The 22,709-nt window shown below is 48.1% G+C and overlaps 2 protein-coding genes across 5 annotated transcripts; both read left to right on the forward strand.

Annotated features, from left to right (window-relative positions):
* The first annotated feature begins 921 nt into the window (after positions 1–921).
* On the forward strand, positions 922–16,957 carry PRSS46 (Putative serine protease 46). Of its 4 annotated transcripts, XR_011527460.1 has the most exons (7): positions 938–1,097; positions 3,848–4,025; positions 4,201–4,460; positions 5,266–5,429; positions 15,430–15,680; positions 16,264–16,438; positions 16,548–16,957. XR_011527460.1 is itself a non-coding variant. In XM_070577131.1 (6 exons), exons 1-6 carry the CDS (start codon positions 1,016–1,018, stop codon positions 16,558–16,560), a joined length of 948 nt encoding a protein of 315 aa, XP_070433232.1. In that variant the 5' UTR covers positions 938–1,015; the 3' UTR covers positions 16,561–16,957. The 4 variants fall into 4 exon arrangements, 3 of the variants coding, with proteins under 3 accessions (XP_070433233.1, XP_070433232.1, XP_070433234.1); XM_070577131.1 differs by lacking the exon at positions 16,264–16,438; XM_070577133.1 differs by having other exon boundaries at positions 4,393–4,460; positions 16,264–16,957.
* PRSS50 (serine protease 50) lies at positions 16,905–22,482 on the forward strand. Its single transcript, XM_008520321.2, has 7 exons — positions 16,905–17,139; positions 17,355–17,580; positions 17,654–17,851; positions 18,781–18,943; positions 19,958–20,241; positions 21,477–21,643; positions 22,105–22,482. Exons 1-7 carry the CDS (start codon positions 17,050–17,052, stop codon positions 22,333–22,335), a joined length of 1,359 nt encoding a protein of 452 aa, XP_008518543.2. The 5' UTR covers positions 16,905–17,049; the 3' UTR covers positions 22,336–22,482.
* The last annotated feature ends 227 nt before the right edge of the window (positions 22,483–22,709 follow it).

The following is a 22,709-nucleotide window of genomic DNA, read 5'->3' on the forward strand; positions in this document are numbered from 1 at the left end:
CAACGTCGCCGCTGTCAACAGTCTTGCATGTCTTTCTTGCTGCGTACGTGCATGACTGTTTCCAGGGCTCGCAACAGGGGGTGGAACTGCAGATTGTGGAGTAGGCACATTTTCTGCTTTACTAAATGATTCCAAATAGTATTCCACAGCGATGGCCCCAGTCCATCTCCCCGAGCAGCGTGTGAACAACCTCTCTACCCCAAGTCCTCAACAGCACTGGCAACAGGATGGAGCAGGAGTGAGCCATCCTCATGGACAGTGTGAGGACCATGGGATCCTTGGGGAGGGGATCTCAGTGGGGTGGTGGAGAGGGATCCCAGGATGTCATTTATTCTGCTGATTCATGAAGACCCAGGCCTGCAAGCTGCTTCCTCTCAGGAAGCCACTTTCCCAGGCCAAAAGCACTTGGCGTCCCTATACACAGGAGTTGTTCTCTTAAAAATGCAGAACCTGTGGGAAAAAGGAAAACTCCTCTTCCAGCTCAGTCACCTAGAGCAGGAACTAGCCACTCCGCTATTAGTGCCTCACTGTCCACGCCTCCAGGGGGCCCATCAAAAGGGCTTCATGAAAGAGCTGAGACTGGGCAGTAGGGGTGCCTCACAGGCCAGGCACCAGGCACTGTCACGAACTAGATACCTGAGACTGCCACAGGCCCGTGGGCACATGGAGACACCATCAAGGCCAAGGCTGAGCCCAGGAGGTAGTGTCACGGGCCAGACACCAAGTGCTGTCACAGGCTCAGGGCTGGGCACCAGGAGTACCATTCCAGGGCGGTACCTGGCAGCAGCATCAGGGCTGCTGGTGGGACCTTGCCATGACCACACTGTCTCCTTCTCAGCATCCTGCTGCTGCCCCAGCTGAGTGAGTCCCCAACCCAGGGGGCAGAGGTCCACTCCCTGCTACGCTGAATAAACAAACCGTGAGTTCTAGAATTCTCACACAGCGGAGATGCCCTGCCCCACCCTGCTCCCTCATCTCATTATGAATACCAGTGAGGGCTGGGCACCTGCTTGCCATGGCTTGTAGGCCAGGAGAGCTTCAGGGCTTCACATATCCATTGTCTTCTGCCAGACTTGGAAATCAACTCTATGTTGAAGGTAGGACTTTGGGGACATGGGAGAGACAGGAGGGGTCTTTTTGCCTGGGTGCCTATGTCAGCTGTCCTCATGCCTGAAGGGTCTCCTTTTGTCTGTTTCCTGATGGACACATCCTCACGAGGCTGCATGGTGTGCCAAGCCTGGGAACCCAGACGGTGTCAAGGCTGTTCCGGTTTGCAGGGTGACAATGACACGAGAGAAGAGTCTTATTAAAAATTGGGAAAACACACTAACATCCGTGGGACCGATGAGCTTGTTTGGGAGGCACAATCTAGGAGAATCAAAACTTGTGATGATGACGATGTGGTGTGTGAGTGACTGCTCACCCTATATAAGGCGCTCATGTCTCAACACCTGGTGAGGTGGGCTTTACCAATGTCCTCATTTCACAATAGGAAAACAAGGTCCAGAGAACCTAAGTGGCTTGTGGAGCCAGGATTCAATACCAGTTTTCAAAAGCCTCTTCGGGGGTGAAAAGTTTCAGGCCCCATGTGACAGAAGGCCTCTGGGCTCCCACCCTTACTGACCACATGTAGTCTTTGTGGTGGCAGCCCTGGCTCGGGTCGCCTGCCAGCTGCCCATTCTGCTGCTTGGCAGAAAACATGCTGGCATAGCATTTGTGAGTAGGAATGTGTCCCCCAACTCAGAGACTTTATCTTTTTCCCTCTGTGACTCCCCTTCTTGGACCAGTGCCTTGTTGAGTGAGGGAGGCAGTGAGTGCTCACCTACCCTGCACTGCCCTTGGGCATCTGTGCTTTTGGGCTGGTGAAGATGTGCACAACTCCATCCAGCTGACCGCTGTGCCTATGATGATGGGGAAGGGGCTGAGGCTGTGAGCTTATAGGGACAGAGGTTATGAGCCAAGACATGTCTTCCTGTCACCACATGTGAAGGTAGGTGGTGACATCAGAGTAGAGCTTGTAAGTGGGAGTGCTCTGACTGTGGGACTCCAAGAAGGGGTGGAGGAGGTCTGTAGTGGAATGCACTTGATCCACTGAGTGTCTCCTGTGTATGGAATGGTGATGCTGTGCTTATGACAAGGTGGATGTGCAAAGCCTCATCCCCCTAAGTAATCCATCATGGCTTCTCCCAGATTCAGCTGCTATACTTGCTGCTGGCACCCAGCACTGGCATCTCCAGGCTGAATCCTGCAAATCCTGCATAAGGTTTTGGGGAAGGAGGTTGGAGTCGATGTTGTCCTGGACGTGAGTTCTGAGGAGTGCTGTTCTCTGAGCCTGGGGAACCCACTGAGGTTGTGGAGCACGAGGCGAAGCCCAACCCTGCCTCCTAGGTCACTTTTTAAGTGGTAAAGTTCTTTCTGTGGGATCCCGGCTCCGCAGGGCCTCAGCTTTTGGAGAAAGGAAAGGGCAAGCTTCCAGAAGCCTCCTCTTTCCTCCCAAAGTGGAACAGTCTTGCTTGAGGCAGGCTGTAATCTGAAAAAACAAAGTAGCCATAAGCCTGCCACATTCTCTCTCTCTCCATATATATACACCTGCCCTTGAAAGGGAAAGGCAAGACAAGACTCCACGGAGGTGTGTGTGCTTGTGCGGGTGCCTGTGGATCCCTGTGGGAGGCTGCTTGTTGAGGGTGAAGGTGCCCAGCCACAGGAGTCTATGGCAAGAGAACAATGTACTATCTACATCTGATGGTACAAAAGCCCTGGAACATGGTAGAATGAGCCCAAACATCAGTGGTTTGTGACTCTCTGAGGGATTTGTATGAGGCAGGGCCCAGTAGATGTTTCTGCTAATGGGTAGGGGTCACCATAGACTATTAGCTTTGTCTGTTTATTGTTGTACCCCCTCCACCAATACCACAGAGCCCCCAGGCAGGGACAGGCTTTGGTCACCGCTGCTGAGTCCCTGATGCTCCACTAAGCACTGCAAGCTGAGCTGCTGAGGGAAACAGACTTCCGGAACCACACCAGCTTGTGACTGTGTAAACACCTGTCCAGCTTTGCCTCCACGAGGAGGTCTATGACTGCACGTGACAACTTGACAGCAGGCTATACATATTATTTGCCTTTAATCTTGGTCTCCAACCTTTGCTATAGAATTTCTCCCTTTCCAGTCCTCACTGATGTTCAGTTATTAAATACCACCCAAGATGGTCCAGTTCAAAATCTCAATCTCATATTGGGTTCAGTGTAGCCTCTTCTCCTCCCACTGCTGCTGTCGAAGCCGGTGAGGGTCAAGGAGGGAATTGATAAGCAACTCTACTCACTTCCTTGTATGATCACAGAGAGCACACCTCCAGCGTGGTGGTCTATGAAGGCGGGCCCTGGAGTTGTGTGATGCAACATGACTGTCCATTGCTTTCTGGCTACAACTGACAAGCAACTCTGCTCACGTGTGCCCCCTCACTTATCCCTTGACTGACAACTCACTCCTCTGATGAGTGATCTCTCTTCTCCTTCACTCCCCCAACCACCTGCTTGTGTAAATGAGGTGGCAGGGATGAATCCTAGGGTGATGGCTCATAACAAACTCTGAAGGGGCTATCTGGTCCCCATTGTTTCGGTCTCTCTATATAATGTGGAGCACCTGCTGCCTCTGGGCCTTTGCTTCCCATTTTCGGGGCCGTGAGAAAAGCCCCTCCCCACAGCTGCATGTGGCAGTGGCTGCTTATGATGGCTGGGAGGCGGCTCTCTCTGCCTCGACAGTCTGCTGTGTACAGGGGTCTGAGGACTGCCCTTTGCTGCCTGAGTCTGCATGGGGCTGCTATGGCCCCCTTTCTACGCTTTTCCTCAGATTCCTGGTTACAGGCCTGCGGTCAGACCAACATCTCCTGCAAGATGGTGAAGGGGAAGTTGGTGGAGGTAGGCAAGTGGCCATGGCAGGCGAGCATCCTATTCCTGGGCATGTACATCTGCAGTGGGTCCCTCATCCACCACCAGTGGATCCTCACGGCCGCGCACTGCTTACAGAGGTCAGTCAGGGTGGCCAGCCAGTCCAGGGGCTTTGCTTTCTGGCCTAGGGGGCCCTGGTGAACCTGGGGATCTGGGAGTAGGGGCCTGACTGGGTGGCCCAGTGCTCAGCCCACATTTCGCCAACCATTTATGGCCTCATTGCTGGCAATCTGGCTCCTACCTATGGCCCTGCAGATCCACGGACCCCAAACAGTACTCCGTGAGGGTGGGAGTCCAACGCCTCCCAGAAAACGGCACTCAGCTCCTGGTCACTCGCATCGTGATTCATGAGGGTTTCAACAACCTCATATCCCAGGACGTTGCTCTCCTGAAGCTCAGGGACCCCGTCTCTTGGTCCCCCCTCATCCAGCCTGTTTGTCTACCCAGCACCAACTTCAAGCCGTCCATCGGAACCATGTGCTGGGTGATCGGGTGGGGACTGACAGATACTCAAGGTAAGTGAAGGCAGGCAGAGGTCCCAAGACACTTGCCTCTTCAGAACACGACTCCACCACGGGCTCATTCCTTCAGCCTTTCATTCACTCATTCACTCTGTCAGAAAACATTTCCTGAGCACCTACACGTGCTGCACACTGTCCTGACTTCTGTGGAAGGGAGATATATACAGTGCGCAAGTGTAAAAGATACACGTGGCCTGTACGGACCTCTGTTTCCAAAGTTAAGTTAAATCCGATGCCAAGCCCTTCCCTCGCAGCACGGCGGGAAATGAATCCTTGGCTATTAATGAGGTTCCCTGTCTACAGGTGGTACAAGGGCCATGGTTTCAGGAGGTACCGAGGTAGCGAGCAGCCATCGTACACACTTGTTACCTCCAGGCACTGATCATTCCGGGAGGTCTGGCCCCTGTTGGTGCCACTCTAGGGTCCTAGAATCTAGAAGCTTTTGTGGAGTCCTGTCTTCCAGGGGTTGGCACACTCTGGGCTCTAGGGTCTTGCCACCTTGCCAGGTAGCCACAGAAGAGTTCTCAGCTCCTCACCCTCAAGGAACCTGAATTATTGGGGTAATCTCTCCTTGTCCTCATTCACACATGGATATTGCTCTGAGCCCCTTGGGAGACTTTTGCTTAGTCTTTTTAATGAGCTTGGTCTTTTTCAAAAGTCAGTCTGTGGTCTGGGGCTGGTGTAAATCACTACCCCAGGAAATGGCCCTGCCTCCCGCGTTAGCGAACGTGGGCAGCTCCCAGATGGAGACGTGCCAGGGGGCTGAAGGGACGACAAGGCAGGATCTCTTTCTCCTCAGTGACCCCAAAGCCACCCTACAGTCTTCAGGAGGTGGCTGTCAAGATCATAAACAGTAATATCTGCAATCAACGGTACCAGTTCCTCTTCTTGAAGGGCCAGAAGAAGTTCATTGGGAACGACATGCTGTGTGCCAGCTCAGAATGGGGCGTGGACTCTTGTCAGGTGTGGAGTGTGTGGACTGGGGCAGGGAGGGGCTTTCCGGGGTCAGGCCTTCCTTTTCATATGGCACTGGGAGACCTTATGAAAATCTCCTTTCCCTGGGCTTCAGTATCCCAGTCTGTATAATAGGGGTGAAAATACTCTTTACTCCTGTATGATAATAATAATGGCAGTACTTCTCAGGTCATTTGAACACTTCTGAACAGCAGTCACATGCCCAGATCTGGGCCAGGTGCTGGTACAACCAGTTTTGCTTAAATGGCATCATTCTGTAAGCATGCTTCTGCCTCTTGCATCTTCTATTCAACATTGTTTTTGAGATTTATCCATAATGATCCATGCAGCTTTAATCCATTAATTAACAGCTCTATCTACCATATTCTTTTTTGTGAATATGCCACAATTTATCCATTCCCTTGTTTATTAACATTGAGATAGTTTCCAATTTTTTCATATCACAAACTCTGCTGCTCTGAATATTCTTACACACTTCTTCCTATTTACGTGTTCCAGAATTTCTTGAGAGAATGCATCCTGCAAAGAACTAGTGGGTCATAGGCTGTGCATAGCTTCATCTTTAATAGTCATCGTCAAATTGTTTTCCAAGGTGATTCTATTAATCGATATTCTTACAGCAGTTTGAGAATTCCATTGCTCTGTATCCTTGTCAACTTTTGGTAGTGTCAGACTATAAAATGTTTTTCATTCTGATGGATGAGAAATAAAGAAATAATATCCCATTGTGGTTGCTATGTGCATGTCCCCAGTTACTAGTGCAGTTGTGTATCTTTTCTATGTTCACCATTCGTCATTCTTCTTCTATGGATCACTTACTTGGATATTTTGCACATTTTTCATTGTTTGCCTTTTTCTTTTTATTATATTTTGGATACTGATTTTATATTTTTATTATATATTTATATTAGTTGTTATTATATCATTTTATTATTATATATTATATAACTTTATTACTATGTTTTATATAATTATATATTATTATATATTTATGTTATATACTGACACTAATTTTATATTTTGGATGCTGATTCGTTGTGCATATTGCAAATATCTTCTCCCAGTTTTTGATTTATCTTTCATTTTGTTTATACTGTCCTTTGCTGAACAGCAATTTAGATTTTATTTTAGTTAAACATCCATCCATGTTTTCCTTTCTGGTTTAGGCTTTTTGTGTCTCATTTAAGAAATCCTTCCTTTTCCCAAGGTCATAAAGACATTTTCCTACATTTTTTCCCTAAAAGTTTGGAAATTTTGGTTTCCACATTTAGGTCTTGAATCCAAGTGCATTCATTTTGTGAATGGTATAAGATAGGTGTCAATTTTTATTTATTTCCCCATTTGGGCTACCAGTTGTCCCAATGCCATTCATTGAAAAAACTATTTCCTGTATTGACTGTTGCCACTTCTCTCATAAATCAAATTTCTATATACACAGGGGCTAACTCCTTGAGTTGGACACCTAGATAATTTATTTATGGTCTTTTTTCTAATACAAGTATTTAAGGCTACAAATTTCTCTCTAAATATTGCTTTAGCTTAATGCCATATATTTTAATATATAGCATTTTTATTGTCATCCACTTCTAAATATTTTATTATAATTCTCATTTTTATTTCATTTCGACCCGTAACTACTTGGAAGTGTTTTTTTACGTTTCCAAATGCATGTTTGCTTGTTTGTTTTTGTTACTGATTTTCAACGCAATTTCCCCGTAGTCATAAAATTAGTTCTAGAGTGACACCAGTTCCATGGAACACCTTGAGACTTGTTTGGTGGACTGGTATGTAGCTAAATTTTTTTAATGTTTATTTTATTATTTTCTCTATTTATTAATTTTTCTTCTTCCCTTGGGCTCGATTTGTTTTTTTTCTGTCTTCTTGAGCAAAAAAAGTTTACCCTTTCTAGTTTTGTGTTTGAAGTACTTAAGGCCGTGAAGTCATCTTTCAGTTAAACTTTGGATTCATCTCTTACATTTTGCACTGTTATGATTCCATTATCACTACCTTATTTAAAAATATTATGTTTTGTGATTTGGAAGGAAATACACACATTTTCTTAAAAAAAAAAGTAATACATAAATGCAGGAATTAGAAAATGGAACTTTCCTATAATCAAACTACCTAGAAATTTCCACTCTAAGTTGTTTAGTTTGTATCTCTAACATTTCTTTCTATACATATATAAAACTCCAAATAAGTTTTACATTTTTTTCCAATTTTTTCATATCACAAACTCTGCTGCTCTGAATATTCTTGATTTTTAACAGAAGACTGTAAATATAATTTTGTTCTCAAACTTTTTTATTTTCACTTGAAATGTATGTTGAACTACTTTCTATGTCTGTATACATAATTCCGTTTCCTACTGAGTAATGACTCTTTCATGTGGCTATATCATAATCTATTTAACTATTCTCCTGTTGATAGACATTTAAACTCATTTCAATATATATCTTTGAATATTTGTCCAAGTTTCTCTAGAATAAATTTTTGATAGTGTAATTACAAGATCAATTGTATGCACATTTAAAATTTTAATAGTGACAAATTCACCTCCCCAAAGATTTGATCCATTTGTATTAATGCCAACAGTATATGAGTGCTCTTTTCCCCACATCATCACCAACATTAGGCATTATTTTTATTTTAACTTTTGTTCTCTTGGTAGACTAAAACTCTTATTTTTGCTTCAATTTCATGAAATTGAGCAATTTTGTGAATTGCTTGTGCAGTAGGATATTAAATAGGAAATTTCTTTGAAGGCATCAAAATACACTATGTATTAGGATTCAAGGAGAGTTGTGTGAGTGCCATTCCACCACATGTGTGTATCAGAGGGCCAAGAGGGTAGAATGGGAGGTGATTTTGTGAGGAGGATTTCTCTGGAGAGAGCTGCTCCTGCGCTCTCACCTGTCCCCCTCCAAGGGGATGGAGGGTGCCTGTCCACACTGCAAGTCTCCTGGGAGGGGTTTCAGCAGGATCAGTCAGAGTGTGATGTGTGTCCCCTGAAGCCAGCGGGAGAGTCGGCTGTCAATCTCCCCCAGCCCAGAGAGCAGGAAGTGCCTGTGAGGCAAGCTGCTTCTCCTGCCTCCTCACTAAGACATGAAAATTAAAATGTGTTTTGATTTTTTTCCAGCTTTATTGAGATATAATTGACATATAACATTGTGTAGTACCAGCCTGCTTCAACCTTGGCCAGTTCAGAAGACAGGTTAGCAAGATGGGGTCAGAGGAGCGGAGCTGAAGGGAAGGAAGGGGACAGAAGAGACCTGGCTTCCTCCTTCCCAGGCCTCCTGCCAAAAGCCCCAGATAGCAGTGGGGACGAGTTGTGCTTTAAATCAAGTCTAGCATTGTGATTATTGCATGAAAGTGGACATTCTGGTGTCTGAGCTATTTATGTGACAGTGTAAGCATAGTGATCACGATTACATTAACCACAGTGAGCGAAATGTTCTGGTTCTGCGCAAGTTTTTACCCAGGGTCAGAGAAAGAACTCACCTTCTAAACAAATTTTAAAGAGACAAAAAAAAGCCCAAATAAAGATGCTTGCTGGGTTCAATGTACCATTTACGCTTTTCCCTGTCCTTTGTCCATGTTTTTCTGTTAAACTACTTTTGCTTTCATTGATTTCTATTTAAAACTCTGGATATTATATGCTGTAGAGACTAGTGGGAAAGGAGCATCATGTCTTTTTCAACTTAACTTTAAATGGTTCACAAATATATGTGTGTGTATATATACACACATATACACATACACATACACATATACATATGAAGAGAGAATATAAAACAAATATGGTAAAACATTAATAATAATTAGTGAATCTGGGTAAAAACATTATACTTGCATCTTTTCTGAAGTCTCAAATTATTCCAAAATAAAAAGTTACCAAAAAATTTTGGGAGCCAGAAGTTTTAACCCTTTGTAAAATGCTTTACAATATTTTACCCTACTCATCCATCATTTATCTTTTTTTGCTGTGAATTTTTTCCCATAGCATTATTTAAAATTTTGATGTGTTCACATTTATCATTATTTCTCTTGATGATTGTAGTTTTTGTGCTGTGCTTGGAAATACCTCTCCCACACTAAGATTACAAAATTACTCAAATATGTTTTTAATTATTTTCTTTAAATATTTTAATTTTGATTCATCTGGAAGGTTGAGAGAAGGATTCTGTTTTGTTTTTTTACAAATGTTTTTCTCCAAATGCAGCCAGTTATGTAAAACATTTTTTATTGAATACTTCTGTGTTTTTGGCAATGAATTAGAAATACCCTCTTTATTACAGTCTACAGTGCCATCTTGTTTTGGTCTATTTTTGCCCTTTGCAGTCTCATTCCTATGCCACCACCACTCTTTTTAAATTATTGTAGCTTTATAATTCTTTTTTCTGTGAAGTAAGGCAAGTCTCCCTTCATTATTTTTCTGTTAGATAATTTACCTGGCTGTTCTCCCATGTTCATCCTAATTGAATAATCTTAGAATAACGTCAAAAAGAAAATCATGTGGTGATTTTGGTGGAAATTACTAGATTAATTTAAGGAAAATAGACTGTTTTGCTCTATTTCTCTATGTCCCTAGAGCAAGAGTTTATAGCTTCCTCCATATGGTTCCTGCACTCTTCTTCTTACGTTAATTCCTTGAGGTTTTATATTATATCTCTATCGTGAGCAGTATGTTTTCTTCCATTGCATTTTCTGTCTGTACTATATATTGATTTTTCTGTGTATTTACTTTGTAATAAGCAACCTTCCTGGATCTAGTTAATTCTCTTTAATTTTATAGGCCCAGCGACATATCATCTGCAAGCAATGAGAAATTTGCCTCCTTCTTTTCATGTGTATGCCTCTTGTTTCTGTTTCTTGTCTATCGCAATGACAAGAACTGTATTCCAGAGCAATTGCTCTGTCTTCCAGGGAACACTGTGCCATCTTATTTCAGGTGCGTCTCTTCTAAGCAGCATGAAGCTGGATGCTACTTTTTCAACACATCATGGGAGACAGTCATTTACTCCATTTACCAAGAAGAATGGTTCTTTTTGACCCCTGACCTTATGTCTTGTTTTGAATTTTTTCCACTCCACTTTTCTCCTGTAGGGGTTTAGAATTTGTCATATCTCAATTTCATTCTGCTACTGGTCGCCTTATATTTTCCAAACATATATTTAGATTTGAATTAACACCTGGAGTTAATCAAGTTCTACAGCTTCCTCCTTAGCTGGACGAGAACCTTCCTTTATTTTCAACCCCCAGACTCTTCCTCTTGTTGAAAATATCTGGGAGTTCAGCTTTCTTAACTCTTGTATTAGATCTAAGAGTTTTCAGTTGACTCTCTTGGGCTTTCCAGGCCTATACTCATATAAACTGCAATTAGTAATGATTTCACCACTTTTATTTCCATGATTTTTACTTTTTTCATTATTTTGGGTACCTCTCCCCCCAAAAAACTGGAATTGTAGCTATACTTTTTCTTGTTGCTGGTCTTCATGGAAATGCTTCTCACACCTCATCATGAAGCATGGTGCTAATTTGGCATATCATCTGTCAGGGAGAGAGTCATTCCTTTCTGTTTTACTATGGCATTTTATTTCAGGAATGAATGCCCTCCTTCATTAAATGTGTTTTCTGCAGCTACCAAGATGACCCTATGCTCTAACTCCATGTGCCAAGTCAGTTCCGTGAACAGATTCCTTGTATCCATCTATTCAGTGTGCCAGGATCCCTCGTCATGGTGTACTTTTGTTTCATTAGTCTGTTGGATTCAGATTTATGATATCTTTTTTTAGAATATATTTAATATGTTTATTCATCCAACAGACATTCCTGTGCCAGACCCTGGGCCAGGCACAGGATAATGTTGGTGCACGGCCCCGGAGAGGTGCGGGCCTACCAATGAGCAGTCCTGTTCGGCACAACCCATGTAGCACAATCCAACAGCCTTTGTGTTTTGTTTTGTTTTTTTTCCTCCAATAGAGATAGGCTCCATTTTAAGGTGTTTTGAGGAATGTGCCCCTTTTGTCAAGTTATAGAATCAGGACTATGCTTCACTTGAAAAATATTAGTCCATGTTCTGGAACATTTGAAATAACAGAAATTATCTGCTCCTTGAACGCTGGGTAGAAGGTGCCTATGAAACCACATAGGCCTGTTTTCCTTTGAGGGGTCGTTCTTGGGCAATATTTTAAGTTGTTTTGATCATGGTTATTGGACTTATATGATTTTATTAGAAATTATTCATTCATCCAGAATTTAAATCCATAAAGACGAAGTTATAAACATTCTTCAGACTCTGAGAAAGTATATTTTCCTTGGATGTGGTTCTAGTCTCTTTTCTACTCACACTGAAGTATTTGCTTTTTCCTTTTCTTTCTGTTTTTCTTGGTAAGACTTACAAGGTGCTTATCTATTTTGTTTTTATTTTTTTAAGAACAAGCTGTTGATTTCATTTCTAGTCTATGATTTTTCTGCTTGCTAATGCATGATTATCCCCTTTTTGCCTTTATTAATTCCTTTTCAAGTGTTTTGAGCTGAACGTGCAGTGATAAATAATTGATGATAGCAACAAAAAATTTGTTTTCTTTCTCTCTTGTTTAATATTAAAAGTATTTAGGGGCCGGCCCCGTGGCCAAGTGGTTAAGTTCGCATGCTCCGCCTTCGGTGGCCCGGGGTTTCACTGGTTCGGATCCTGGGCGCGGACACGGCACTGCTCATCAGGCCATGCTGAGGCAGCATCCCACATGCCACAACTAGGAGGACCCACAACTAAAAATATACAACTATGTGCCGGGGGAATTGGGGGAGAAAAAGCGGGGGGGAAAAAAAAGAAGATTGGCAACAGTTGTTAGCTCAGGTGCCAATCTTTGAAAAAAAAAAAAGTATTTAGACTAGGCCTCTTCTGTGTGAAGTTCAGGCCCGCATCCCATGGGCTTTGTGATATGTGGTGTTACCTTTCTGCACTCTAATTGTAGATTTTAATTCTGTTTTTCCTTTAATATTGTTGAAAGTTGATTGTTTTCCTTGATAGGGGAGTTCACATTTTGTTCTTGGGGTTTGGTTTTATTTCACTGTGGTGAGAGAACGTTCATATACAAATCTCTCGACTGTTCTCTTTTTCTCTGGCTCCCAGTTAACCATCTCTCTCAGATAAGGGCCCTCACACTGTCATTACTGGCTTGATTATCACTGTCTTCATTTTCCCCCTCATTCTCCATTTTCTCTCCCCACAAAAGGTGCCTACTCAGATCTGTTTAATATATGTCTTTAAACATGTCTGTATCTTTGAAAAATACATAGTCTTGCTATATGTATATTTTAATTTGCATAAATGATATTGTACTGCATATCCCCTCCTGTATTTTTTTGTTGAGAAATCTCAATTTGTTAGAGAATCCACGTTAAATGGTTTTTATTCTTTCAAGTCATTGCCTCCACATCCCCTATGTCAAATCTTCTTCCCTTCCCCAAACATCATTTTGGGCAGAGTCTATAACTTTCGGTCACTTTCAGTTATTAACCCCCAGTCCTATTATAAGCCTCAATTTAAAAATCAGTATGATTTAAACCTCACCAAAGCCCACCCCATTTCCCTTCTATGGGGTTCCTAGGGGAGGGGGTCCCTGCCTTGCCAGACTGTCAGGGAGCTGGCGACTGTGTAATCTCCTAGACATGGAAACCCTTGAATCTCCCTCAGCTCTCCTTCTTTGCTTGTCAATTCTCAGAGTTTCTTTGGATAGGCTAAATATTGACCTCCAGTTAGTTCTAGACAAAGCAAATGCCCTCTCTTAATTCATCACCTATCTTCGATGAGCTTTGATATCCTTCACTGAACAGTCTTCATTTTGATGTAATTACGCCTAATACATTTCCCCTTTTCAGGTTTGTGGGTTTCTAGTCTTATTTTAAAACATATGCTTCATCCTAAGTCATAGAGTCATGACCCTGCATGGCCTTATCATTTTAACTTTTCACATTTGGAGTTTTAATTCCTCTAGAGTTTTGTTAGGGTAGGAAACAACTTCATTTTTCTCCATCTGTTTCCCCACCCTTTACAACAGAGACCTCCTTTCCCGCAGATGGGACACTTTCTGGAGCATGTGCCAAGTCTCCTCACGTGCAGCCATCAGGGTGGCTCTCCATTGCCCCGTTGATCTGTTTTTCTGTTTCCACACTAGAACCACAGTTTCTATCAGTATAGCTTTGAAATATATCTAACTCTCTGGTAGGTCAAATCTGCCTCCAGCCTGACTCTCCAATTTGCTCTTGTTTCTCAAACCTGTCATAGAATTCATGGACTTTTATCCTTTAAGATCAATTTTAGAATCAGATTGTCAAGGTCTTGAAAAAAGCCTGCTGACATTTTCTTTGGAATCCCTTGAACTTTAGAGATCAGTGTAAGGAGACCGGATGTTGTTATAATTTGTAATTGCTTTTACTCTCTATTGAATAGCAACAAAAGAATATTTATAAAATGTGTATGGAGAATAAAGAAGAACACAACCAACACCCATACCCACACCACCACGCCTACGAAATAGTGCCTAACCAGGAACCTTGAAGCTTCTGTGTGATGACTCCTGATCTCAGGCCATGAAGGCGCTGGTTCTGCTCTCGATTTTTTCTGCTGGCTGGCATTTGCTTGTGGTGCCTCAGCTTCCCTGTATGTACAGCAACGTTTTTAAGAATGAGGACATGTTCTTTAGAGTCTTCTCTGTGGGAATTCTCTGAAGCATGGCTTGAAAAGTGGATTCCTTCAACAAAATCTGTATTTGCTTCTGCCAGATACCTGGGCATAGGACCAACCCAGGACCACTTTAAATGACATCCTTGGCTCAGGTTTTTTGAATCACCCAGACAGTGTGAATTCAAGTTGCAAGTTCACAGGAGGGCAGGTTTTCCGGGTTATCCTCACTCGGAAGACGTGGTCCTTGTTTGGAGGTGTAACTTTTTGCAGGAGGTCTCTCTTAGACTACCCACCCTGGCCAGGCCCTGGGTTTTGCCTTTTGTCTCCTGCACCCATCAGCAGGGCTGCAAAAACCGAAGATCAGGTTCAGCGGGTTTGGCAAATGGCTTTCAGGCAAAAGCCATCTTCTGGGCTTTGCCTACTTCTCCGGACTTCAGCCCTCCCTTGGGTTTTAGACTCTGAGGAGCCTTTATTTTCTTGCCAGCTAGCCCATGCATTTAAAATAATAATTTAAAAAAATCTCACATATTTAGTTATCTTCAGCAAAGTCAGGTAGCGTACCTAGTCTTCCATACTGCAGGAAGCCAAATGTTGAGAATTGGCATTTTTATATTGTTTTAAGTTGCCTCATCTAAGAACAATGGTCTATCTGTGGATTAATGTAAGTCTCCTTTTATGTTCTTAAAGATAGTTTTATTATTTTTTTCCTTAAATGTCTTATGCACTCTTCATTAGATTATGTGCTCTAAATCTTGGTTTGCATAACATTAAAAAATATATATGGAGAGAGAGAGAGAAAGAGAACTGTTTTCCTGATTTATAAAACTTTTCAACAATACAGAAGAATGGAAAGAAAGTTTTAAAAAGATCATAAACCCACCATCAGCAGAAATAAGTGATTACCTTTTGATGTATGCTGTTGTAAACTTATTCTTATACATGCACCTGCTCTGCATGAAAAGAGAGGGGCTGGTTTGCATTTCAAATAGCCCACTCTACAAGCAGGATTGTAGAAAAGAAGAAGGTCAAGGGCAACACCTTGGAGACTCACCCCGATTTAAGGGGAGGGCGGATGAGGGTACCAGGGCACTATGGTCAGAGAGTTCTCGAGAATGAGGAGACAGGCCAGTGCCATTGAGCTTGGGCCCCAGGCAGAGCTTCCGTGCCTCAGTGTTGAGGACAGCACAGGCCTGATGCAGCTCATGCTGAGGATATGGCCCAGGAAGGTGGGAGTTTATCCAGGGCCTGCAGTGAGGCCCTCTGCTGCCTCCCTTATGGCTCCCTTCCTCCTCTCCACAGGGTAACTCTGGCAGCTCCCTCGTCTGCCAAGTGAACAAGACCTGGATTCAGATGGGGGTGGTGAGCTGGAGTCATAGCTGCGGCAGGCGCAACTACCCAGGCCTCTACACCAGCACCTCCCACTTCTCCCACTGGATCAGGAGGCAGATCTCTGACGTGAAGTTCATCAGTAGGGCTAGCCCTGCCTTGCTGAGCCCAGTCTTCCTCACTGGCTACAGTCTCCTGGTCAACTTGCGCTCCCTGTGGCTCCTGTGAGTGGTGTGTCCAGGGTGCTCACTCCTGGAGCCTACTTCTTCCTCCGTCTGTCTGCCTGGGGAGAAGTGGAGACCGGAGGACACAGGGATCAGGGCAGAGCACCCTTGGGGGAGGGTCCCAGAGCCACTGTTTTTTCAGTTGTTCAATGAAGATGCTCTTGAACTTTGCATCACTGAAATCATCTTTCTTCTGGACTTTGGCCGGAACCCTTTGAGCCCCCCTGCTGAGGCTTTCCTCTCAAGGGGAGCCTGCCCTGAGAGTCTTACTTGTACCTGTTGTGTTCCCCTCTCTGGGATGTAGTTTCCTTTTCTGCCAAATACTGCGCTGGCTCTGTGATCCCAGTCGCTGCTTAGTCATCTCAGCCCTCTAGCAATCCCAGGTCACCATGGCCCTCTTCTGGTTCTCTGACCAACAGTTTCCCGCAGGCCTTCTTGCAAGGGTTGGCCTCTTTCCAAGAAACTCACAATGACCAGAGCTGCACTCATGGCCCTTGTTCCAGAACCCGTGGGCCTCTTCCAACCCCTCATATCCCCCTAAGGGTCTACAGAACCTGACCAGTTCCTCTTCTCTCCCTGGCAGGAGTAGGTGATGATGGGGGAGCAAGGCAGAGTGCCTGCTTGGGTGAACTGTGTGAGCTGACTGCACCCTGAGTTCCTGAGCTGCCTCACTGACCTCCATCAGGCTCTGGAGAGCAAGGACAGGCTGGCGCGAGCTAGCCAGACTGGGAGGGCACAGCCCCGCCCCCTGTGCGGAGGTGGTGTGGGGGCCCCTCAGATCTGGGGGCCTCAGGCTCAGAGTGGCCAGCTACTCTTGCCCTTTGGGCACCAGGAGGGTAGTGGGTGTGATTTGCCGTTTTCTTACAGATTGGAGCACTGACTCGCCAGCCTGAGCGTCTCTACCAAGACAGCAGGCCCCAGCAAGCTAGAATGTCCTGGCCTGATTGAACTTTCACCTTATCTTTTACTAGGCTAGACTTCCAACAGCTTTGAACCGAAGCTTCTCATAGGATTTCCCCCACACTACCTTTAAAACATATTATTCATCTACGTCATGGAGCCATCAAAATGTCCCCCAAATTCCAACATACGAAGTGGCCTTCTGCTCCAGGAGGGGCTTGATGGTTGCCATCCCTCTTTCTCTGTGAATGGATACCTCACCTGTGCCCTTGTTCCTAAGCAGATGGATCTGTCAGGGAAGGGCATTTGCCGAATAGAGGTTGTTGGGGGGATGCTGCTTAAAATCATGCAGTCTTCAAAAATCATTATTGAAAACATTTCAGTCTGCTTAATTTCAGTGCCCTGAGGCAAAGCCCCACCTTTGTAGTTGCCAGGATGGAGGGAAAGCGGGGCCACTTGGAAAGCTTGGATGCCAGCCCCAGGAGTTGGGCCTCCATCTCACCAGGGGAAGGATGAAAGCAAGAGCAAGCCCAGGGCAGCCGGCTGCAGGAGTGAGGAGGTACAGGAACTGGTGGAGGTTAGCTCGAGGGACTCCAGGAAACTGTTTGGAGGGGCCATGGAGAGCAGAGGCGAGGTCAGAAACAGGGCAATCAGGGGGCGCCATCAGGCCAGCCACCACTGTGGCAGGCAGAAGGGGGGTCAGTCACTAGGAAGGTCAGTCACTAGGGACGCCTGGAGCACCTTCGTGGGTGACCACTGGGGGGCGCCGCGCAGGCCAGGACCAGGAGCGCCGCAGCGACCCCGCAGCGGAGGCTGTCACCGACGGCCAATGGGGGGCGCCGTCGTGGGGCGGGCACCAGGAGCGCTGCCGCGAGAGGAGCACCGCGGCGCAGTCACTGCTACCTAGGGATGGAATCCCGGTGCGGGAAGCGGGGTTCCCGGATGTCTGCCCCCGCGCCCACCGTTCTCCTGCTGCTGCTGCTGCTGCTGAGGCCCGCGGGTGAGCCCTGGCCCCCCCCCGTCCCCGCCCGGACCGGGCCAGACCGCCTCTGACCCTCTGCATCCTTCCACAGGCTGCTTGGGCGCAGGCGAAGCGCCGGGGGCGCTGTGCGTGGCTGCTCCCACTGACCCTGGCGCCCCCTGTGCCCCCAGTGGCACCGGTCCCTCAGGCAAACCTCGCCTCCACAGGCTGGTGTCCACCATCCGGCCGCAGACCTTCACCATCAGGTGGCCGGACCCTGTTTCTAAAGTCACCGTCGACTTTGTTCCCAGTGAGTACTGGACTCCACGGTGGAGGAGGGTGCCAAGCAGTCTTAAGAACATTTGATCCCTGGGGACAGAAGGGACAGAGGAGAAAGAGGCAGGGAGTGTCTCTTGAGCCCTTACTGTGGGCCAGGCCTCCCATCCTGTGGAGGTAGGAGGCAAGGAAAGTCCAGGAGTGTGGGTGGGCTGCATGTTCTCACTTGCCTGCCCAGGCTGTGGGGCCAGTGGCCTGTCCACCAGGCCCTGCCCTGCCCAGCCTGCCCTGCCCCAGGCTCCCAGTGAGTGAATGGTCTGGGGCCATCATCCTCACCAACTCGGGCATCAGGGACACTCAGTTTGCCTGGCAGGTGGTGTGGAGCAGAACTGCCTGCGACTTCAGGCTGCCCTTCCTGAGGACAGAAGGGGCTGGGCAGCTGCTGTGCGGGTTTGCTGCTGGGGTTTTGTCCTCGGGATGTGTCTGTCATGCCCATTGTCCTTTGCCCATTTTTTTCTTAGGTCACTGCCTCTTTCTCTCACTGAATCACAGGAGGGGGTTCCCAGAGGAGGGAGAGGGTTCTGCCTTGGCTGAAGTAGGGGGAACCAGATGGAAACATGGATGAGTTTGTGAAGGGTCTGGCCAGCTCTGAGGGGCTGCTTAGCCAGGACAAAGGAGCCAGTGGTGCACCAGGCTGGTCAGCTGGGAATGCTCTGGGACTCAGGCTGTGGGAACAGAGAGAGGGATTCCTGGGGAGCACTTAGGCCCTTCAGTGGCTGGAGACCCCAGTCCAAATGTGGACAGCATCAGTATGTGATGACTGGTGAAAGGAGAATCATTGGATGGGTACGGGCCCGCGGTTGGAGAGTGGGTAGATCAAGCTGAGGGGGCGGGGTGGGGAAGGTTCTGTTGGATGTAGCTGGAAGGGCCTATCCCTCATCAAGCTCTCACCTTCCTCCTCAGCCTGCGGCGTCTCCTACGAGCAGGACCCCACCCTCAGGGACCCAGAGGCCATGGCTCGGCGGTGGCCATGGATGGTCAGTGTGCAGGCCAATGGCACACACATCTGCGCAGGCACCCTCATTGCCTCCCAGTGGGTGCTGACTGTGGCCCACTGCCTGATCCAGTGAGTGGGTGCCTAGGTGGGTGGGCGGAAAGGTGTGTGGAGCCACTGGGGGCTCAGTCATCCCACCAGCTGGCCTGTCAGCAGCAGCTATGCCCTCTGTGGAACCCCACGGTCCCAGCCCCAGCCTCACCCCAGCTCCAAGCAGGTGCAGGTTCCTTACCGGGAGTGGGAGCTGGCTCCCCTCACCTTGTGCCTCAGTCTCGTGCAGTTGTTCCATGGATGGGAAATGGAGGCTTGGAAGCCATTGCCCAGGCTCCCTTCCTCTTAGCTGCAGAAAGAAGGTCCTAATTCTTTCAATCCACACCCTTTGCTTCACTTTCTCGTTCCTTCCTTCCTTTCAACTGACAGCCTTTGACACTCCTTTGAAGCCAGGCCCTGCCTGGGCACTGGGGAGAGAGGGGACACATCCCTCCTCTCAGGTTGCTGGGGAAGACAGATGAGAAGATAGATACTCACAGGGGAGTCTGGTGGATGTGGGGACAAGCAAGAGGGCATGCCCAGGTTCCAGGGCCAAGGAACAGCCTGAGGGTAACATCTGTGCTGGCCGTGAGGGCTGACCTGTGGAGAAGTGTGCTCCAAGCCTAAAGGCGGACATAGAGACCCCAGGGGCACACCAGGAAAGGAGGCTGGAGGGCGAGGCCGTGGCTAACTGCATGGAGCCTCTGTCACTTCCAGGGCCCAGCACAGGGCGCTGGACAGAGTCTAGAGTTTGGAACCAGAGAAAACTGGGTCTATGTCCCCATTCCACCACTCCCTAGCTGTGTAGCCTTGAGCCGGTCACTGGGCTTCTCTGAACCTTGGTTTCCTCCTCCATAAAATGCAGGGTTGTGTGAGTACTGGAGCACACAGTGTGTATGCAGGGCCCTGTTCACATCTGTTGTGAGGAGTAGACTCAGGGGGATTGAAGCAGGTGGGTGGCCGGTGCTCCGAGTGCAACAGTGGGGCGGAGAATGGGGTGGAGACTGGGGTGGGGTGCCAGGAGCTGATGGCAGACTCCCCTCGTGGTTCCCCTAGGCGGGATGTTGTCTATTCAGTGCGGGCGGGGAGCCCGTGGATTGACCAGATGGTGCAGACTACTTCCGATGTCCCGGTGAGCCAGGTCATCGTGAACAGCAAGTTCCAGTCCCGTCGGTACTGGTCCTGGATCGGCCAGGACAACGACATTGCCCTCCTCAAGCTTGAGGGGGCACTCAAGTACAGCAAGTACATCGGGCCCATCTGCCTGCCTGGCTTGGACTATGTGATGAAGGACCAGTCCCTCTGCACCGTGACGGGCTGGGGCCGCCCCAGGGCTGATGGTGAGTGGGAACCTCCCAGGACCAGGGTGGGTGGCACAGGAGAGGACTGGGTGCAGGCTGAGTCTACCATGGACAGATGTTTCTGAGACACCTTCCCCAGGGAGCCTGCTGCCCCTGGACCTTCCTGTTGGACTCTAATCTCTGGCGTCTGAGCAGTGAGCATATCCTGGCCATTCAGGCCTTAGGGGACCCAGATTGCCCGTGAACTCTCAGGCCCAGGCCAGAGCATGGAAATAGGCCCTCTTTGAAGGCAGAGTGGGCACAGAGTAATATCTTGCTGTCTGTACACAATCCCAGGGCAGCCATGACTTGAAGTAGAACATCTGAGGTGAGAGGAGCAGGGTTCTGTGTCTGTGAAAAGCTCCCCAGAAGACCCCCCATGGCTGGCTAAGGGTAGTCTGCACCCGGAGGTTGGGAGTCACTCAGGGTCCACTCATGGCTCCCCCGTCCCTGCAGTGGCCCTCAATCCCTCTTCACCCCAATTTAGGAGCAAGGCCCAAAGAGCAGGAGTATTGTCCGAGGCCCATCCAAGGGTCCATTTCCTCACGAGCCCCAGGAATGTCCACTCCCTTCAGGGAGCCCCCTATCCCTTTCCCACAAGAAAGATGTCTTTCCCTATGGCCTCACAGAGCCGACTGCCTAAAGACAGCCCACAGGGTTCCAGGCCAGGGGGGAGCGTCGGGGGTGGGAGGTGGCCTTTTGACTTTCCTGCTGTGGCCTGTCTGGGGAATGGCTGGGAATGGTGAGAAGTCTCCTGCCCTCCAGGAGCTCAGGCTAGGGACAGACACACTGACGAGAGGGAGGAAGGGAGTAAGCAGTGTCTGGGACCCACGGAGGGCAGTCTGGGCAGGCTCAGGGGAGGAAGAGGCCTGTGGGGAGGGCTTGAAGAAAAGGAGGGATTTGGACCCAAGAGGGGCTTGGCAGGCATTCAGGATAGAAGGAAGGACAAAAGCCAAGATACTGAAGTAGGAATGGACTCAGTGGATTGGAATCTGCAGGAAGTGAGACCAGGTCCAGTAATGCCTGATGGTGGGCAGCCTGCTCCGAGGTCTCTATATTGAGCAGCCCTTGGGAAGTGTCAGCTGCAATGGAAGGTGACCTGAGCCTGGAGAGGTCTCCAGGGCTGTTGTGGGGCAAGTAGCAGAGGCAAGGAGCAAAGGGAGGACAGAGACAAGGCTGGTGGCAGTGGGCAGCAGCAAAACTGCTAAGCCTAAACAGGGGCCCCTGTCCTCCAGGTGTATGGCCCCAGTTCCGGACCATTCAGGAGAAGGAAGTCACTGTTGTCAACAGCACGGAGTGTGACTCCGTCTATCACAGGTTCTCCAAAATCCCCTCTCTGGTTCGGATCATCAACTCCCAGATGATTTGTGCGGAGGACTTGGACAGGGAGCAGTTCTGCTATGTGAGCACCTCTCCCCCTCACTCACTCACCTCCAAGGGCACCTGGCCAGAAGTGGGGCTCAGGGCACAGGGGAGGCGGGACCTGAAGGAATGGGGAGGGGAAGGAGGGAGAGGAGGTTAAGAGTGGGGAGGGATGAGCAGGGGTGATGAGGGGGAAGATAGAGAGGAGAGATGGGATGGAGGGAGGAGATGGGGGGTGAGGATGGAGGTTGATGAGAAAGAAGGATGGGGAATGGTGGGAAGATGGAGGGTGGGTGTTAAAGAGATGAGAGATGGAGGGCGGACATGGAGAGAGATGGGAGATGCAGCCCTCTGAGGAAGATCTCCTGGGTTTAGACCTCAAGGGCACCTCTCGGCTATGTGACCTTGGGGGCGGTGGAGAAGATCTCATGTGAGAGCACTCTGCTTATCCCTGAGTGGGGTCCTGTCTCCCTCAGGCCACATGTTTTTGTTTCCCCACAGGAGACAAGTGGTGAACCCTTGGCCTGCCCTGTGGAGAGCACGTGGTACCTAGTGGGGATGGTGAGCTGGGGCCCCGGCTGCAAGAAGAGCAAGCCCCCGCCCATCTACCTGCAGATCTCCTCCTACCAGCACTGGATCTGGGAACGTGTCACCGGGCAGGCTCTGCCAGCCCCACCCAGGGCCCTGTTCCTGGTGCTGCCGCTGCCCCTCAGCCTCCTTACTGTGCTCTGACACTCAGCGCCGTCCCTGGGGGTGCCCTTCCTTGCCCAGGCCGCTCCTCGCTGCCCTCAGTGCCCAGAATGCTGCAGGTGCAGCTCTCGCAGTCTCGCAAGGCAGGGCAGAGCCTGGGTGCTTAATTAAACACTTCTCTTCCCCATGCCTCTGCCTTCCTGGACCTCCGAAGCCCCTCGCTCCCTGGGCTGTTTGAGTGGGAGATGAGTGAACCAGACCAGGGTGGGATGGGAAACTCAGGGCAGTTTCCAGAGGTTTGGAGTGGCTCCCAAGGAAGGTAGAGGGAGTGTGAAGGGATGATACTGGGGTCAGATGATGGAGGGCCCAGAACATACTGCCCAGGCTGAAGCTGCAGCTGCCAGACACAGCCCAAG

Source organism: Equus przewalskii, chromosome 15 (genome assembly GCF_037783145.1).
Source record: "Equus przewalskii isolate Varuska chromosome 15, EquPr2, whole genome shotgun sequence".
Classification (NCBI taxonomy): Eukaryota; Metazoa; Chordata; class Mammalia; order Perissodactyla; family Equidae; genus Equus; species Equus przewalskii.

Coding starts and splice junctions, on each gene's coding strand:
- PRSS46 (XM_070577131.1), top strand. CDS start 1,016: ATGGCTTGTAGGCCAGGAGAGCTTCAGGGCTTCACATATCCATTGTCT. Junction 4,026..4,200: donor GCCGCGCACTGCTTACAGAG/GTCAGTCAGGGT, acceptor ATGGCCCTGCAG/ATCCACGGACCCCAAACAGT. Junction 5,430..15,429: donor GGGGCGTGGACTCTTGTCAG/GTGTGGAGTGTG, acceptor TCCTCTCCACAG/GGTAACTCTGGCAGCTCCCT.
- PRSS50 (XM_008520321.2), top strand. CDS start 17,050: ATGCCAGCCCCAGGAGTTGGGCCTCCATCTCACCAGGGGAAGGATGAA. Junction 17,581..17,653: donor GCTGCTGCTGAGGCCCGCGG/GTGAGCCCTGGC, acceptor ATCCTTCCACAG/GCTGCTTGGGCGCAGGCGAA. Junction 20,242..21,476: donor GGGCCGCCCCAGGGCTGATG/GTGAGTGGGAAC, acceptor CCTGTCCTCCAG/GTGTATGGCCCCAGTTCCGG.